At 36.0% G+C, this 21,371-nt stretch overlaps 1 protein-coding gene across 1 annotated transcript; it reads right to left on the bottom strand.

The window, feature by feature from the left end:
* Positions 1–990: 990 nt before the first annotated feature.
* LOC144451362 (large subunit GTPase 1 homolog) lies at positions 991–21,324 on the bottom strand. Its single transcript, XM_078142174.1, has 13 exons — positions 21,126–21,324; positions 19,339–19,465; positions 17,285–17,402; positions 16,806–16,892; positions 13,253–13,400; positions 12,520–12,693; positions 11,277–12,005; positions 9,420–9,521; positions 8,129–8,272; positions 7,424–7,547; positions 6,196–6,275; positions 4,522–4,674; positions 991–1,712 (listed from the first exon to the last, which is right to left on the bottom strand). Exons 1-13 carry the CDS (start codon positions 21,228–21,230, stop codon positions 1,455–1,457), a joined length of 2,349 nt encoding a protein of 782 aa, XP_077998300.1. The 5' UTR covers positions 21,231–21,324; the 3' UTR covers positions 991–1,454.
* Positions 21,325–21,371: the final 47 nt, after the last annotated feature.

Raw genomic sequence — 21,371 nt, 5'->3', positions numbered from 1 at the left:
GGTAGCAACCCAGACTCCTTTGAATTGAAAAGAACATTTGTGACTAAATCTTTGATCTCATTTCTTTGATAGTCTGGCTCACATATTGCATTGGATTCTTCTTAAATTAAATTACATAGATAACATTTCTCAGGTAATTATGATCGTCTGATGGACAAATTGTTCATTGGTTGTGTTACCCATAAAATGGATAGCATTTAGAACAAACTTGCATGTTCTAAAACATGCACTGTTGAAAGTTGACAACCTATGTTGTTACCGGTTATATTATCTGGTTATTACACGTTGAACTTTACGTAAATGTGCATTAACTAGTGTAATCGAGGATGTTTTGTAGGATACTATGAATGAATGAATGAATGAATGGATGGATGAATGAAATTTATTTCAACAGACAACAAAAATAAACTTCACTTTCAAAGAACAAAATATGATACAAATGTAGAACATGAAGACATAAGAAATACACAGTTGTTATCTGATGTGGACTAAGCAAATAGCACAGGAGAATCAGTCTTGTCCATGGCATGTACATTTGCCCTACACAATGAACATACAGAAAAAAGTAAGACAAAAGTACTCATGGCAGACACAGACACACACACAGACACATCACTCATACACACACAGACACAGACACACACACACAAACAAACAAACAAAAGTAAAAGTGACTATTAAATGAACTCATAAAACATTCATATTTTTGAATTCATGAGGTATCCATACCATAATTACAATGCAATAACCAACTTTACATTTTCAGTCATTTTAAGTGTATCTGGTATTAAAATTGCTATTCATTACTACTCTCTAGGATATTGGCCCTTTGAGATGTAGGATTCACTGACATACATAACATTCAAGGTTTAGTAACCAAAAGTCCTTATATCTCTCTCTCTCTCTTTGAGTGAATTATAAAAACAAGCACAGTCAAAGAATGAAGTTGTTGATTTGACATTTATTGACAAAAGTGGTACAAAGTCCATACTTGACATAACAACGTTCTTTATACAATTGTAGTCACTTTTTACTGACTGCTACCCTCTAGTTTGTCTGTATCAATATTCATATATCCTCATTTCTATCGGATGACATTTCCTCCATACAGTAGAACCCATAATTCAATCCCAGGTTCCCACATTAATGTTATCGTATCAGTGGATCCATGAGGATTATATAGGACTGTTTTGTTCTGGGTCAACTTTTCTATATCTTTACAAGACAACTGTTTCACACCTAATCCTTATATGATGTGGGTCTTTAAAGGCCCACTATTTAATGCTAGGTTCTTATATAATAGTAGCCATACGGATGAAATAGAACCAGTCAACTAGAAACCAACAAAGTTTTGTCAGTCAACAATTTATCAAATTTTCACTCAAATTGTCATCCTAATCTCAGACCACTAACAAAGTGGTCTGAGTCCTAATCCAACAGATTAGATTGAAAACCTAACATTCATCTAAATACCTATGGACTCTTCTCAGTTTTTCTTTTTTGTTTTTATTGTGATGTTTCTTCCATGGTTTGCCAGCAATAGACAACTGACTGGTATCGACACTGTGAGTGGGATTCTCAGAGATATGTTGAGTATGTGGTGTTCTTCTGACATAACCTGCTACTCCTTGAACTCCGCGGCTGTGTGCTTGAACATTTTGATGACTAAAAAATGCTGTATCAACATCACTTTGACCACTCTGCTGTTTTCTCTGAAATGATAGAACAGTGGACAAATAATAGAAGAACAAGTGGTGTGATTGGTTAGTTCGGTATCATCAAACATGGAATGCTATCTTCTTATCCAATGAGAGCAGGTGTTATATGTTTAATTATTGATAAACAACAAACCTGCTCCGTAAAAGTTAGTGCGGTCAAAATTGTTTTACCGATACTTTTAAAGTCAAGTGGAAGCTATGGACTTCAACTTCAACTTTCAACACTACGCCACTGCTGCTGTGGTGATTATTCAACAAATTTCCAAATTGCATGATTTGGATGAATAAAGATTATCATTATTATAAGCTAGTGTGTGAAGTGTAGTAGTCATGTGTGGGGGGGGGGGGTGGGGGGGGGGGTTCAGTATGTGTACATATGTGTTTCTGTGTGTATATATATATATATATATATATATATATATATATATATGTCTGTGGATGTCTGTGACTGTGTGTGTGTGTGTGTGTGTGTGTGTGTGTGTGCACGCATGCATGTGTCTATATATAATATGGCTGAGTGTGTGTGATGTGCAAGTATCTGTATCTATGGTGTATCGTACATGTGTGTGTGTAGATGTACATGTGTGTCTGTAGATGTTTATGTGTGTCTGTAGATGTACATATGTGTCTGTAGATGTACATATGTGTCTGTAGATGTACATATGGGTCTGTAGATGTACATATGGGTCTGTAGATGTACATATGTGTCTGTAGATGTACATATGGGTCTGTAGATGTACATATGGGTCTGTAGATGTACATATGTGTCTGTAGATGTACATGTGTGTCTGTAGATGTACATATGGGTCTGTAGATGTACATGTGTGTCTGTAGATGTACATATGTGTCTGTAGATGTACATATGGGTCTGTAGATGTACATGTGGGTCTGTAGATGTACATGTGTGTCTGTAGATGTACATATGTGTCTGTAGATGTACATATGGGTCTGTAGATGTACATATGGGTCTGTAGATGTACATGTCTGTATATGTACATGTCTGTAGATGTACATATGTGTCTGTAGATGTACATATGTGTCTGTAGATGTACATATGTGTCTGTAGATGTACATGTGTGTCTGTAGATGTACATGTGTGTCTGTAGATGTACATATGTGTCTGTAGATGTACATATGTGTCTGTAGATGTACATATGTGTCTGTAGATGTACATATGTGTCTGTAGATGTACATATGGGTCTGTAGATGTACATGTGTGTCTGTAGATGTACATGTGTGTCTGTAGATGTACATATGTGTCTGTAGATGTACATATGTGTCTGTAGATGTACATATGTGTCTGTAGATGTACATATGTGTCTGTAGATGTACATATGTGTCTGTAGATGTACATATATGTCTGTAGATGTACATATGGGTCTGTAGATGTACATGTGTGTCTGTAGATGTACATATGTGTCTGTAGATGTACATATGTGTCTGTAGATGTACATGTCTGTAGATGTACATATGTGTCTGTAGATGTACATATGGGTCTGTAGATGTACATGTGGGTCTGTAGATGTACATATGTGTCTGTAGATGTACATGTCTGTATATGTACATGTCTGTAGATGTACATATGTGTCTGTAGATGTACATATGGGTCTGTATATGTACATGTGTGTCTGTAGATGTACATATGTGTCTGTATATGTACATGTGTGTCTGTAGATGTACATATGTGTCTGTAGATGTACATATGTGTCTGTAGATGTACATATGTGTCTGTAGATGTACATATGGGTCTGTATATGTACATGTGTGTCTGTAGATGTACATATGTGTCTGTAGATGTACATATGGGTCTGTAGATGTACATGTGTGTCTGTAGATGTACATGTCTGTATATGTACATATGTGTCTGTAGATGTACATATGTGTCTGTAGATGTACATGTCTGTATATGTACATGTCTGTAGATGTACATATGTGTCTGTAGATGTACATGTGTGTCTGTAGATGTACATATGTGTCTGTAGATGTACATATGTGTCTGTAGATGTACATATGTGTCTGTAGATGTACATATGGGTCTGTAGATGTACATATGTGTCTGTAGATGTACATGTCTGTATATGTACATATGTGTCTGTAGATGTACATGTCTGTATATGTACATATGTGTCTGTAGATGTACATGTCTGTATATGTACATGTCTGTAGATGTACATATGTGTCTGTAGATGTACATGTGTGTCTGTAGATGTACATGTGTGTCTGTAGATGTACATATGGGTCTGTAGATGTACATATGTGTCTGTAGATGTACATGTCTGTATATGTACATGTCTGTAGATGTACATATGTGTCTGTAGATGTACATATGTGTCTGTAGATGTACATATGTGTCTGTAGATGTACATATGTGTCTGTAGATGTACATATGTGTGTGTAGATGTACATGTGTGTCTGTACATGTAGATGTACATGTGTGTCTGTACATGTAGATGTACATGTGTGTCTGTAGATGTACATGTGTGTCTGTAGATGTACATATGTGTCTGTAGATGTACATGTGGGTCTGTAGATGTACATATGGGTCTGTAGATGTACATGTGTGTCTGTACATGTAGATGTACATGTGTGTCTGTAGATGTACATATGTGTCTGTAGATGTACATATGTGTCTGTAGATGTACATGTGGGTCTGTAGATGTACATATGGGTCTGTAGATGTACATATGTGCCTATGTATGTAGACATGTGACTGTATATGTACATGCACATATGTCTGTAGATGTTTGCCTAAAATAATAAATAGTTAGTTGACAAAAGGTAAGACACAGAACTGATCACTTACCCTGATACCTTCTGCAGTTATGACAGTAGGATTATTAGTTTTCTTCTGTTTACCATCAGAGTTTGTGTCTTTGTCTCTCTTTTCAAACGTGACAAAATTCTGGAAAGATTTCTCATCCACACCAGGGGGTGCATGAGAGTAAAGTAACTTACCCTGGAGGAAAGAAACAACAGTCAGTTGATATACGATCAGATTATACAATTAGAAAAATATCAAAAATTAAATGTATTGAAGTGTGGATTATAACTGTCATTATACCATACACACACTAAGTTGAAACAAAAAATATGGAATTTATATCCTGGTCATTATACATCTCAAGAACACAAGTCTATGTTATGACAACGTGGGTCTACATCACTGGTTCTGTTATGTTTGAAATATGAGTCAAAACATTCAAAATTACCATTACTTTCCCTGATTTTTCTTTGATATTACTGACACTGGTATAATTACGTTATTCTCCAATAATTTTCTTCATTCAGCCAAGTATAGTGACTCGTAGCGAAAAAGCACCCTTAGGTCACTCATATTTTCCTTGGATGAACGAAGACAAATATTAGGGAATAAGGACTAAAAGCCTCCTGCTGTTTCATTTACTAAAATGTTGAATGATTCACTGACAGTTTAAGGTGGAAAATGATCTTAGTTACACAATTGACCTTGACATTGCCAAAGTCTTGGTGGATGTAATGTTGACATACTGACCCTGACATGGCCAAAGTCTTGGTGGATATAATGTTGACATACTGACCTTGACATAGTCAAAGTCTTGGTGGATGTAATGTTGACATACTGACCCTGACATGGCCAAAGTCTTGGTGGATATAATGTTGACATACTGACCTTGACATAGTCAAAGTCTTGGTGGATGTAATGTTGACATACTGACCCTGACATGGCCAAAGTCTTGGTGGATATAATCTTGACATACTGACCTTGACATGGTCAAAGTCTTAGTGGATGTAATGTTGACATACTGACCTTGACATAGTCAAAGTCTTGGTGGATGTAATGTTGACATACTGACCCTGACATGGCCAAAGTCTTGGTGGATGTAATGTTGACATACTGACCCTGACATGGCCAAAGTCTTGGTGGATATAATGTTGACATACTGACCTTGACATAGTCAAAGTCTTGGTGGATGCAATGTTGACATACTGACCCTGACATGGCCAAAGTCTTGGTGGATATAATGTTGACATACTGACCTTGACATAGTCAAAGTCTTGGTGGATGTAATGTTGACATACTGACCCTGACATGGCCAAAGTCTTGGTGGATATAATGTTGACATACTGACCTTGACATGGTCAAAGTCTTAGTGGATGTAATGTTGACATACTGACCTTGACATAGTCAAAGTCTTGGTGGATGTAATGTTGACATACTGACCCTGACATGGCCAAAGTCTTGGTGGATGTAATGTTGACATACTGACCCTGACATAGTCAAAGTCTTAGTGGATATAATGTTGACATACTGACCTTGACATAGTCAAAGTCTTAGTGGATGTAATGTTGACATACTGACCCTGACATGGCCAAAGTCTTGGTGGATGTAATGTTGACATACTGACCTTGACATAGTCAAAGTCTTAGTGGATGTAATGTTGACATACTGACCTTGACATAGTCAAAGTCTTAGTGGATGTAATGTTGACATACTGACCTTGACATAGTCTTTGAGTACATATCTACTTGACCTTGGTGCATCAGGCACACCACGTGGTGTCATATACCCTCTAACATCTGCAAAGTAGAAAACATAATTTATTCCTCTATTCTACAGAATAGTGCAAAGCTGGGTAATTTGATATTCTGTTAGGGGTGAGATCAATAGTTCAATGTAGGATAAAAAGCTACATTCTTTTACTTCGGGTGTGGTCTGAGGCCTAAGTATAAGAATTTGTTTTGTTTTTTATTCTACATTGAACAATAATAATACATTAAAGATTTCTCTAGTATTGTTTTGTTACACCTCAACATTTGTACACAAGCTGTCATTGGTCAGAATCATTTGGTTGTCCTTGTTCTCCGAGTCATAAAAGTCAGTTCCTAACTCTTCATTCCATTCAGTCATCAAAATCTATCAGTTCACTGTCGAAATCCATGTCAACAAATGTGTTTGGTAACCTGATACAACCACAAGTACACACCATATACTACAGTACACACAGGAACACATTTTGAGATGTCTGACAGACTGTCAACATCCAGTTGGGACATATATCGGTCCAAATATCGCGTTACTTTACGTGATATAAGGTAAGATCACGACTTTGTACAGGCAGTTACTAATCTGTTCTTTTAGTGGTCTGAGCTTAAAGTAAATTTTATGCAATTTTGTCCATGGAACTGTACGTAAACACATACATAATAAAAATGTTATTAAGTTTTTGTGTACATGCTTGATCTTAAAGCTTGCAAATTTACTTCTGTGTTGTTTATTTTCAAAGTGTATCATGTCTAAGTTACTGCCTTAATTATGGTGCTGTTGATGAGAAATTAAATAAATAAATTATCAAATATATTTCACACTGAGAGAGAGTTCTTTTTATAAATGACAATTTTTTGCAAAATACTGGTTTCTATATGAGCACAATAAATATTTTACTGTGAATTGTACAAGTGTGTAAAGTTTAGCAATTTGAAACAGACACAAATTTTATAAATGCCAATGTTTCACAATTTTAAAGACATCACAAAATGTTCTAGCATAAACACACTTGATGTCTTAGTGATGCAGTCCATGACTTTAATGTCACAATCAATCAGGATAAACCTTGCAAATGTTTCACATTACACAACCAATCACAATGGACCTTATAAATGCTTCATGGTACACAACCAATCACAATGAACCTTGTAGTTGAGTAATAATTTAAGACATGACTTACATCCATACGCCATTAATAATTCATGAGCTGTGGGTTGTCTGTTTGGATCTTCACCTTCCTTAGGTTTTACTATATTAATACCATAAATACACTCTAAAACATCTCTGGGAATACGCTGACAGACGTAAGTATTAGTTAAAGTAAATAAACATAAAACCTTGATGTATCAACAATATCCTACACTACCTACCTACCTACACCTACCTACCTACCTACCTACCTACCTGCCTGCTTTCCTGTCTGTCTGTCTGTCTGTCTGTCTGTCTGTCTGTCTGTATAATATCTGTCTGTCCATCTGTCTGTCAACAGTATCTATATCTGGGTCGGTCTGTCTGTCTGTGTATGTCTGTCTCTATTTGTCTGTCTGTCTACAGTATCTACGTTTGTCTGTCTGTCCATTTGTCTGTCTACAGTATATACCTGTCTGTCTGTCCATTTGTCTGTCTGTCTACAGTATCTACCTGTGTCTGTCTGTCTGTCTGTCTGTCTGTCCATCCATTTATATGTCTGTCTGTCAGTTTGCCTGTCTGTGTCTGTCTACAGTATCTATCTGTGTTTGTCCATTTGTCTCTTTCTCTTTCTGTCGATGTCTGTCTGTCTTTCTTCCTACCAATCAGTCTAGTTTCGTTTCAAATTCGTCAATACAGCAATCAACCAATCACTCAAATCATCCTAAATCTAACAACCAATCAGTGCAAAGGATATCAGTGAAACAGGTGGTATATGATCTTTCATTTCATCAATTCGTAGAATTCCGTTGACGATCATTTCAGCTTTTGTTGACACCAGTGAAGGCATGACAAGACCAGGACAGTCACACATACACAAGGTTGGTTCCACAAACAAAGTCTGCAGAGAAAATACAAACATGATAAGAAGACCAGGACAGCCACACAACAAACAAACACCAATTTAGTTCCACCAGTCAGCCATATTTGATTCAGTCATAAAACATAGTCATGTACATATGTCTCACATAAGTATGTTACCTTTGTACCAGGTTTGGTTGAAATCAGGTGGTGCATGCCAATAATATGATGGTGAATGCACACACACATACACTCAAGCACACACGCATGGACAGAACCCAAAGTAATAGCCCTCTCTTGGCAGTGCTTTTGGGCTAACAAAAAGAATTGTTTCAATGTTTGACAACAAAGGTGACTTTAGGTCAAATCTAATAACATCTAGTATGATTCATTGATATTCTGACAGGTGATCAATTTCGACCAATGAAATTCTATAACACATCAGTTGCAAGGCATATCTGGAAAACCAAAATGTTTAAGTACGGAGCAATATGATTTGCTTTCATTTTAACATGTGACAGAAATGGGCCAATCAAAATAAGTGAAACACAGTGATAATGTATTTGGCAACATATTCATTATCACTATTCAATCACTACATTATAGCACTTATAATTAATTTTCATTCACTTTTCTTTTTAAATTTCAAAAGTTTTAAATTATAACATGATCATTCTTTCTATCACGTATGTACCAGTAATTATTTGCACTGCAGTGCAATACTGAAAACATTATTTCATACATGTATGCAAATGATATGCAAATGAGGCAACACGCCCTCATTGATTGTGAACAAAAGTATGAGATCTCACAGTACCATTTTTATGAAAATTTACAGTTTATGATAAATATATATAATAATAACAGAATCCCATGCTGCCTCATGAGTGCTAGTGTCAGTACTCAGGGTATTGGCACTCATGCTTGTAATATTTTCCGCTACATTTTTGTGAGCATAGCGAGTGCAAATACAGCTGCAGAGAACAAATTGTAAGAACTCATGCAAATATCACGAATACGCCACACTTGGACTCATGCTACGAGTTCTTTCATACAGGTATTGTCACAAAATATAGAAACGTAAGTGATATTTCCTTGTTTGGTGTGGGGATAAAACTATTTTTATCCTACCAGTAAGTGACTTACCTGAAGTGTTTAACTTTCTATCCTACCGGTAAGTAACTTACCTGGAAGTGTTTAGTTCTACCTGGTGTTGCAGACACTGGAACTTTCTTAGAGTGTAACAAAGCATTGATGGTAGAACTCTTACCAACATTTGGGTAGCCAACCTACAGAAGCCAAAGTGCAAAGGTCAAATGTTAATGATATTCATAATTGTTAATCATGTGATCAATGAGTGTACATTTAGTACAGACACAGGGCTACTGTGTTCAGTTACTTGATCACCATGTAGATAACTGCAAAAAACAAAATGCTGTACCATATGATATTTTTGTAATTAAAAGGAATTTCAAATACAAAAACAACAATGTATGTAGCTGAAACTGCTCATCAATGCATACAGGATGTTTGAAAACATTTTTCAGTATAATTGTACATTATTGAAAAATGGACCACACTTTGATTTGATCAAACAAGACTGTCTGAGATCACTGACAGTTGCCATCTTCGATCACATACAATGCATTTCCCAGAATCTGTAGAGGCAGCCAGAAGACTGAGCCACAAATGATGGTTCTGTATGGGTAACCAAGACCATAGCCAGAGAGATTCACCACAGAGGGCAGTGCACTCAATGTCACAGTTTTCAGACAAACTCCTGTTTTTGAGTCATCCACGTCATTGTTTTCTCTGGGTTTGTCAAATTGTGTTGTTTCAACTATTTGTATTGAAAGATCAAGTCATACGTATATGTCTATAGCTTTGATTTAACATTAACATAGCTGTGTTGGTTTTGACATTGTTGAGATCGGCAAAGACAAACTTTATACTGCAACACTTCCAAAGTTGTCAATCTTTCTCGCCAGAACAGAATGGGGAAATGTTAGAAAAACACTAAAATATCATTTCACTATTGTTCTAATATATACACATGTAACTCTCTCACTAATATTTTATCCCCATGCTCAGTTAAAAATTGACATTTTCAATGAAATTTGGGTGTTTATTCATTAACTGAAAACATAAACTTCTCTGGAGGAAAGAAGTGTCTCAGATATCAGAGAGTTCTTATCTTAACTTTACACATCCAGACCTAAACTGCTAAGCAGTGCCATGGACTGTGATCAAATTCAAATAGGAGAGTGTTCCTCATCATTTCAATGCAAAAAGGACCAAATGTAATGTCACTGTGAAATACCCTACTAACATTGTGTTTTGCTCTGTATTTAAATAAAAGGAGTCGAGGAAAGTTAGTTTGTTTAGATAAATACAGAAGCCGTTTTGAGATTTTGTGTCCGATTACTTTAGACTGTCGTCCGATTACTGAGTCCCCAATGTACATGTAACGTTATAAATTCGAGAACTATGTCATTCTAAGTATTACTTTTGAATTTCAAACCTGTTGAAAAATAAACTACACTATGACTAATGGTAATTACTTTAATTCTTAATCCAATAGTAATTGTAGAACAATATGATTCTGTCTTGACACAGAGACAGCTGTTCATCACTCACTTGTTTACAATGAAAGAAATGGAATTAGTGGTACTGAGTATTCATTCTACTAAGACTACCAGTCCAACTGTGGTCATCTCCTCTCTCACTTTCAGTTTACTTAGACTACAAACTTACCAGTCCAACTGTGGTCATCTCCTCTCTCACTTTCAGTTTACTTAGACTACAAACTTACCAGTCCAACTGTGGTCATCTCCTCTCTCACTTTCAGTTTACTTAGACCACAAACTTACCAGTCCAACTGTGGTCATCTCCTCTCTCACTTTCAGTTTATTAAGACTACAAACTTACCAGTCCAACTGTGGTCATCTCCTCTCTCACTTTCAGTTTACTTAGACTACAAACTTACCAGTCCAACTGTGGTCATCTCCTCTCTCACTTTCAGTTTACTTAGACTACAAACTTACCAGTCCAACTGTGGTCATCTCCTCTCTCACTTTCTTTCCTGTATGAATAGTTTTGAACATTTCCAGCAGTTCTTCTCCTCCATACAACTTAGAACTGTTTTTCACAGGTTCTGATTTCTTTGTCACACCAGCTGTATCACTAGGGGCAACCACATCACTATCATCAGTCAGTTTGAAATGTACAGTTCTGTCATCTTTCTGTGAAGCAATGTCATGTAATTCTGTATCTGGGTTCCTACTTTCCTGAACTTTCTCTTTGTCACATGGTGCTTTCTCTGGAATCTGATTGGTTGGCTCTAAAGTCCTTTGTTCATGGACTACAGAATCAAGCACTGTTCCTTGGTTATCAGTAACGTTTAAATTTGAAATTCCAACAGCACCCTCGGACAGGTCACTTTCACTTCTTTGCATGTTTTCACTGGCTGTGATATGTCCACCGTCTGATTGGTTAGTTTGTGTTGTGTCTTTCAAATCAGGTCTATCTATTATATTTCCACCTTCTGCACCAATGAGTGCATCATCTCTTGATGAATTATCAATACATGTATCAGATATGGCAGTATTGGAAACAGCATCATGGGTTTCGACATCTATGGCATCTCTATTTACAGTCTGATTTCTCTCCTCTTCCTCCTCCTCCTCCTCCTCATCATCATCATCATCATCATCATCATCATCATCATCATCACTACTCTCATCAATGTAATCATCATCATCTTTATCTTCATTCTGAAAAAAATTCAGTTAAATTAAATTAAACATCAAACTCCTAATCTTAATAATTATGATCCTCGCAATACAGAAAATTTATACCTGAAATGTTTATTTTCCTTTTCACATTTAATTTATATACTTGACAACAATGGGAAATCAGAAGAGATCACACTGTTATAGACTAACAAATACTGACTATAACTTTTATAACACTATGTATGTTAACATCACAGCAGTACCGGTACTATGATTCATACACAAGTTCTCTTCTTCCACTCTTGATTGGGAAACAGACAAGTTTCAAACAAATCTTTCATTTTTCTGATTTGTTCAGATATATCTGTTTTCTAATCAGATATAGAAGAGAATTTGTGTATGAACCACAATTTTGTTTCATACTTTTGTCTTCTGTTAAATTTATTGAGCTATTTCAAAATATTTTTCTTTGTTCAACTGGTGAAAAACAGAAGTGACATTGGGGGCCTTGCCACTATCAGACAAAAGATTAACCCTGCTGTCTTAAATATACCTGCTGTTCTTTGTATCTTTCGGTTTCCAAGGTAGCAGACCAAAACAAAACTCTAACACCAATACTAGTGAAGTAGTCGGCCCAGCTTTGTCTCTGTTCTTCTGTTAGTAAGTCAGATTTGTTGACTAAAATCAAATTTTCTTTATTTTCATCCACTTCTTTCACATATTTTTCCTGAAAGAGACAAAGAATGTATAAGTCAAAAACTCCTACACAACATCTTCTATCACAAATGAAACACTACATAAAACTAAAGCTATCACACTTCCAGTCAAATCTATGTACCTTCTGTAACATAACCTCAGAATCTATTAAACATATATTTTGTGACTGCAAACATGCAATTGATCTTTTGAGAGTTATACTGTTTGTTTGGGGAAGGCACTCAATCTGGAAAAACCATCAAGTAATTGATTAGTCCTCTCCGACCCAGAAGAATCAAGACTGCTAAACTTCATTAGTCTATTGGTAAGAAAATAGATTTACCACAGTGTTGTAAAATAAGAGAGAAGTTATACCTCAAATTACAGAGCTATACAACCTAGTGAAACATATTTACAAGTGTGAACAGTTCGTAGCAAAAAAAAAGGAAAAAAAACTATTCTCTTTCTTAAAGAAATGGACTCCCCTCATAACTGTATAATGCAAACTGTCATGAGATTGTGGAATGTAACAAATTAGAAAGATGTTGTGTAATACTTTTATACACCCAATAAAACTCTTAAAAACTCACCAGATCTTCACATCGGAACAACAATGGATTTCTACCATCAACAATCTGTACAACTATATCACTTCTTTCTATCACTCTCCATAATTGTCTCCAGAAATCAAGATTTCTCTCAAACGGAGTCAGAAGTATGTGTTCTTTTTCTTGAAGACTGAAATGAAGTACATGTAATGGTTATTATTACACATACACCATAGATAACTTGCACAGGTGTGCGCATACAATGGTATTTGCACTGCAGTACAGTGCTGAAATTTAACATTATGACATACTGCATGCAAATGATATGCAAATGAGGAAAGTCATTCATTCTACACAACACTATAGTGTCCTTACCTTGCTAGTTTATTACCCTCTATCTGTACACTTACCTTGTTAGTTTATTACTCTCTATCTGTACACTTACCTGGCTACTTTATTACCCTCTATCTGTACACTTACCTGGCTACTTTATTACCCTCTATCTGTACACTTACCTTGTTAGTTTATTACCCTCTATCTGTACACTTACCTAGCTACTTTATTACCCTCTATTTGTACACTTACCTGGCTACTTTATTACCCTCTATTTGTACACTTACCTTGCTATTTTATTACCCTCTATCTGTACACTTACCTAGCTAGTTTATTACCCTCTATTTGTACACTTACCTTGCTACTTTATTACCCTCTATTTGTACACTTACCTGGCTACTTTATTACCCTCTATTTGTACACTTACCTTGCTATTTTATTACCCTCTATCTGTACACTTACCTAGCTAGTTTATTACCCTCTATCTGTACACTTACCTGGCTACTTTATTACCCTCTATTTGTACACTTACCTGGCTACTTTATTACCCTCTATTTGTACACTTACCTTGCTATTTTATTACCCTCTATCTGTACACTTACCTAGCTAGTTTATTACCCTCTATCTGTACACTTACCTGGCTACTTTATTACCCTCTATTTGTACACTTACCTGGCTACTTTATTACCCTCTATTTGTACACTTACCTGGCTACTTTATTACCCTCTATCTGTGCACTTACCTTGCTATTTTATTACCCTCTATCTGTACACTTACCTAGCTATTTTATTACCCTCTATCTGTACACTTACCTTGCTATTTTATTACCCTCTATTTGTACACTTACCTTGCTATTTTATTACCCTCTATCTGTACACTTACCTTGCTATTTTATTACCCTCTATTTGTACACTTACCTTGCTATTTTATTACCCTCTATCTGTACACTTACCTTGCTAGTTTATTACCCTCTATCTGTACACTTACCTTGCTATTTTATTACCCTCTATCTGTACACTTACCTTGCTATTTTATTACCCTCTATCTGTACACTTACCTTGCTATTTTATTACCCTCTATCTGTACACTTACCTTGCTATTTTATTACCCTCTATCTGTACACTTACCTTGCTATTTTATTACCCTCTATCTGTACACTTACCTTGCTATTTTATTACCCTCTATCTGTACACTTACCTAGCTAGTTTATTACCCTCTATTTGTACACTTACCTGGCTACTTTATTACCCTCTATCTGTACACTTACCTTGCTATTTTATTACCCTCTATTTGTACACTTACCTTGCTATTTTATTACCCTCTATCTGTACACTTACCTTGCTATTTTATTACCCTCTATCTGTACACTTACCTTGCTATTTTATTACTCTCTATTTGTACACATCCCTTGCTATTTTATTACCCTCTATCTGTACACTTACCTTGCTAGTTTATTACCCTCTATCTGTACACTTACCTAGCTATTTTATTACCCTGTATCTGTACACTTACCTTGCTATTTTATTACCCTCTATATGTACACTTACCTAGCTAGTTTATTACCCTCTATCTGTACACTTACCTAGCTAGTTTATTACCCTCTATCTGTACACTTACCTGGCTACTTTATTACCCTCTATCTGTACACTTGCCTTGCTAGTTTATTACCCTCTATCTGTACACTTACCTTGCTAGTTTATTACCCTCTATCTGTACACTTACCTTGCTATTTTATTACCCTCTATCTGTACACTTACCTTGCTATTTTATTACCATCTATCTGTACACTTACCTTGCTATTTTATTACCCTCTATCTGTACACTTACCTGGCTACTTTATTACCCTCTATCTGTACACTTACCTAGCTATTTTATTACTCTCTATCTGTATACTTACCTTGCTAGTTTATTACCCTCTATTTGTACACTTACCTGGCTACTTTATTACCCTCTATTTGTACACTTCCCTTGCTAGTTTATTACCCTCTATCTGTACACTTACCTTGCTATTTTATTACTCTCTATCTGTACACTTACCTAGCTAGTTTATTACCCTCTATTTGTACACTTGCCTTGCTAGTTTATTACCCTCTATCTGTACACTTACCTTGCTAGTTTATTACCCTCTATCTGTACACTTACCTTGCTATTTTATTACCCTCTATCTGTACACTTACCTTGCTATTTTATTACCCTCTATCTGTACACTTACCTTGCTATTTTATTACCCTCTATCTGTACACTTACCTTGCTATTTTATTACTCTCTATTTGTACACATCCCTTGCTATTTTATTACCCTCTATCTGTACACTTACCTTGCTAGTTTATTACCCTCTATCTGTACACTTACCTAGCTATTTTATTACCCTGTATCTGTACACTTACCTTGCTATTTTATTACCCTCTATCTGTACACTTACCTTGCTAGTTTATTACCCTCTATTTGTACACTTACCTAGCTACTTTATTACCCTCCATTTGTACACTTACCTGGCTAGTTTATTACCCTCTATCTGTACACTTACCTTGCTATTTTATTACTCTCTATCTGTACACTTACCTAGCTAGTTTATTACCCTCTATCTGTACACTTACCTAGCTAGTTTATTACCCTCTATTTGTACACTTACCTGGCTAGTTTATTACCCTCTATTTGTACACTTACCTGGCTATTTTATTACCCTCTATCTGTAAACTTACCTTGCTATTTTATTACCCTCTATCTGTACACTTACCTGGCTACTTTATTACCCTCTATCTGTACACTTACCTTGCTACTTCATTACCCTCTATCTGTACACTTACCTGGCTACTTTATTACCCTCTATTTGTACACTTACCTTGCTATTTTATTACCCTCTATCTGTACACTTACCTGGCTACTTAATTACCCTCTATCTGTACACTTACCTGGCTACTTTATTACCCTCTATCTGTACACTTACCTTGTTACTTTATTACCCTCTATCTGTACACTTACCTGGCTACTTTATTACCCTCTATTTGTACACTTACCTTGCTATTTTATTACCCTCTATCTGTACACTTACCTGGCTACTTAATTACCCTCTATCTGTACACTTACCTTGCTAGTTTATTACCCTCTATCTGTACACTTACCTTGCTACTTCATTACCCTCTATCTGTACACTTACCTTGCTATTTTATTACCCTCTATCTGTACACTTACCTGGCTACTTCATTACCCTCTATCTGTACACTTACCTTGCTAGTTTATTACCCTCTATCTGTACACTTACCTTGCTAGTTTCCTTCTCCATAGCAGAAAGTTATCTCTTTCTCTCAATGTTAGTTCCTCTGCTGAAGTTGTGGAATCCCACTGGGGTCTGAAATATGACACATATTTTCAGTATAAAGTTCAACATATTTCTGGAAAAGGTTTGGGAAAATTGTATTTGCAGTGTTGTGAATGTAGCTATCTATTATACATACAACATACATATACATATACACATATATACATATACATATACATACACATATATACATACACTTTCATACATGCACATGCAGACGCACGCATGAATGCATATACACATACACATACACATACAGTCACACACACACACACACACACACAAACACACACACACACAAACACACACACACACACACACACACACACACACACACACACACACACACACACACACACACACACACACACACACACACACACTTGAGAGTAAAGTAACAGCATGTATAAAAGTACACCTACCTTCTTGGTATTTTGATAAATTCTTCATTTTCTTTCTTGGCTTGTTGAATAGCTGACACCTCAGCAGCAGTTGGAAGACCAGTATCTTCAGGGTTCACCACTCTCATGTTAAGTCTTTCTGTTCATTTCATTAAAAAAAGAAAAAAAAATGAGTTATCAAGTGTGTATAAATTTTTAGCACTACGCACTCCTACATACTGGCTTTGTATTCATATCACTACATACTACTACATACTGGCTTTGTATTCATAGTACTGCATACTACTACATACTGGCTTTGTATTCATAGCACTACATACTACTACATACTGGCTTTGTATTCATCACACTACATATTACTACATACAGGCTTTGTATTCATAGTACTACATACTACTATATACTGGCTTTGTATTCATAGCACTACATACTACTACATACTGGCTTTGTATTCATATCACTACATACTACTACATACTGGCTTTGTATTCATAGTACTACATACTACTACATACTGGCTTTGTATTCATAGTACTACATACTACTACATACTGGCTTTGTATTCATAGCACTACATACTACTACATACTGGCTTTATATTCATAGCACTACATACTACTACATACTGGCTTTGTATTCATAGTACTACATACTACTACATACTGGCTTTGTATTCATCACACTACATATTACTACATACTGGATTTATATTCATAGTACTACATACTACTACATACTGGCTTTGTATTCATACTAGTACTACATACTACTACATACTGGCTTTGTATTCATAGTACTACATACTACTACATACTGGCTTTGTATTCATAGCACTACATACTACTACATACTGGCTTTGTATTCATATCACTACATACTACTACATACTGGATAGTACTACATACAACTACATACTGGCTTTGTATTCATAGTACTACATACTACTACATACTGGCTTTGTATTCATAGTACTACATACTACTACATACTGGCTTTGTATTCATAGCACTACATACTACTACATACTGGCTTTGTATTCATAGCACTATATACTACTACATACTGGCTTTGTATTCATAGCACTACATACTGGCTTTGTATTCATTGCACTACATACATGTACTACTACATACTGGCTTTGTATTCATAGCACTACATACTACTACATACTGGCTTTGTATTCATAGCACTACATACTACTACATACTGGCTTTGTATTCATATCACTACATACTACTACATACTGGCTTTGTATTCATAGCACTACATATTACTACATTCTGGCTTTGTATTCATAGCACTACATACTACTATATACTGGCTTTGTATTCATATCACTACATACTACTACATACTGGCTTTGTATTCATAGCACTACATACTACTACATACTGGCTTTGTATTCATCATAGCACTACATACTACTACATACTGGCTTTGTATTCATAGCACTACATACTACTACATACTGGCTTTGTATTCATAGCACTATATACTACATTCTGGCTTTGTATTCATAGTACTACATACTACTACATACTGGCTTTGTATTCATATCACTACATACTACTATATACTGGCTTTGTATTCATATCACTACATACTACTACATACTGGCTTTATATTCATAGCACTACATACTACTACATACTGGCTTTATATTCATAGCACTACATACTACTACATACTGGCTTTGTATTCATATCACTACATACTACTACTACATACTGGCTTTATATTCATAGCACTACATACTACTACATACTGGCTTTGTATTCATAGCACTACATACTACTACATACTGGCTTTATATTCATGGCACTACATACTACTACATACTGGCTTTGTATTCGTAGCACTACATACTTGAATTGCTGTAATATTGGAAGTTGGATGATGGAATCAGATTGACTAACATTAATTCACCAGCTCTAAACTCAGTGCAAGTTAGACTGACTAGCAATAACTAACCAACTGTAAACTCTGCAATACAATGTAGCTAGACTGACTATAACTCACCCGCTGTAAACTCTCTAATATATGTAGCGTAGCTAGATTGACTAGCAATAACTCACCAGCTGTAAACTCAGTACCAGCTAGATCGGCTACAGCTAAGAATTCATCTAATTTACTTTCTTCTGTGACAGAATCTAGATTTAATCTTCCCCATTCATAGCCATCATTCAATTCACTGGTATGTAACTACAAGTAACAACATTATATGTTCTGATTAGATTTCAGTCAAATACATGATGTATCATTTTGTGGATGGATGGATGGATGGATGGATGGATGGATGGATGGATGGATGGATGGATGGATGGATGAGTGGGTAGATGGTTGGCCGGCCAGATAGATGGATGTATGTATGTATGCCACTATGGATGGATGGCTAGAGGGTTGGCTTAGTGGGTGGGTGGGTGGGTGGGTGCATGGGTGGGTGGGTGGGTGGATGAATGAATGGATGGCTGGATGGCTGGATGTATGGATAGATGGCTGGATGGATGGATGGATGGATGGTGGGATGGATGGCTGGCTGGCTGGCTGGCTGGCTGGCTGGCTGGATAGATGGCTGAATGGATGGATGGATGGTTGGATGGTTGGACGGATGGGGGGGGGGGTAGTTACACCAACACTACATGTATGTCATCGGTAAAGGTCAAAGGTCCAAAAGCATCATCTTTAACCCAAAGTGGACACTTTTATGAAAACAGCTTGAAAATCGAGAGCAATTTAAATGAGTTACATGTGTATTGTCTTTCAAAACTTGCTTGTTAAGAACAGTTAAAATTATAAAATATATAACAACCCTATTAACAACTTTTTGTTACATGAATGAAAAATGAAGAAATATGGAAAAAGTTACAACAAAATCTAATGATAGGTCAAGTTTAAAATATTTTGACTCTGAGAAGAAATCTCAAAACTAAGGTCAAGTTGTGTTCTATGGCTCTGTAGTAAGTCAAACCACAGGGTTGTCATCCTACCAACCAGGAGTTTTGTCAGAAAATAGATACTTCATTTTGTAGATGTACATGTAACATTCCAACGTTTACATGAGGGTATATCTATACAGCTAGCTTGTGTGTGTATTTTGACATGAGTGAAGAAATTATATTTATCACTGAATCAATAGTTTAATAGCTAGTATTGCAACTAGTTAGTAATTGTAAATTTCGGAAAGAGTAACTTTTGTACCCCTATCCTCTTTTCTCAACTATGTCAAGTCAAAAGAAAAAACACATTTATTGTCCTATAACCACACCAACTAACAACCCTAAACCTAACAAACTTAACAACTTTTTGTTACTTTCCATTTATGTTCTGAATACAATAATGACAAAATGTAGTGAAACTTAAAACTATGGGGGTGGGGGTTACAAAAGGAACTCTCACACGATTTTATTGATAAGGGAATACACGTTAAAATGCATTAATAAATGGTAATATACAGTGTACATCTAATCTGTTTGCAATTTGTGTTTATGGTGGTTTGTTATTTTATTCCAGAATGTGTTGAACCCGTTTGAAAGTTATTTCCATGACAATAGATCAGAGTAATTTTTACTTGCGACTACCTCTCGGACAATGAGATGTGAGTGAGAGGGTACTTGCGATCTTTCTTTCTGCCAATCGTCTAAGTTTGGACAGACTGAGTGCCAGACAAGCTAATTGAATACATTTATCATTGAAGGTTATTTCTGTTTGGATCGTCTAAATTATTATTTATCGAGTTCTTAAACAGGTAAATAACAACTTAAATACATAAAGCAAAGAGCAACGTACACCCGCTATGGGTGACACAGTGATTCCACGATAACAACGTCATTATGGGAATACCGGAAGACGTATTTCAACCTACCCATGTGCTGCCAGACTTAGTCCCTGGCAATGTCCTCTTATCTCGGAATCGGTCATTGATCACGCTCCTACCAAGTCCAGAAGCGTTCTTCTTCTTTCTCCCCATAATATTCAAGTAGAAATATTCCCGAAAACTGTGGTAATAGCGCTTGTTATCGCGATTGTACAACACCGAAGTAGAAAACAGACCTTGTCGTAGAAGTACTCATACGTTGTGAAATCAGACCCCCTAACTTTGCTTCTAATG

This window comes from Glandiceps talaboti, chromosome 21 (genome assembly GCF_964340395.1).
Source record: "Glandiceps talaboti chromosome 21, keGlaTala1.1, whole genome shotgun sequence".
Classification (NCBI taxonomy): Eukaryota; Metazoa; Hemichordata; class Enteropneusta; family Spengelidae; genus Glandiceps; species Glandiceps talaboti.
Note: the sequence above shows the minus strand (reverse complement) of the source record. Positions and strands in the feature narration are given on the sequence as shown.

Bases quoted from the DNA above. Each gene is read 5' to 3' on its own strand.
- LOC144451362 (XM_078142174.1), bottom strand. From the start codon at position 21,230: ATGGGGAGAAAGAAGAAGAACGCTTCTGGACTTGGTAGGAGCGTGATC. The intron at 17,403-19,338 runs GTGAGTTATTGC...TGAAATGAACAG, and splicing joins TGGTACTGAGTTTACAGCTG to AAAGACTTAACATGAGAGTG. The intron at 16,893-17,284 runs GTAGGTGTACTT...GTCATATTTCAG, and splicing joins TTTATCAAAATACCAAGAAG to ACCCCAGTGGGATTCCACAA.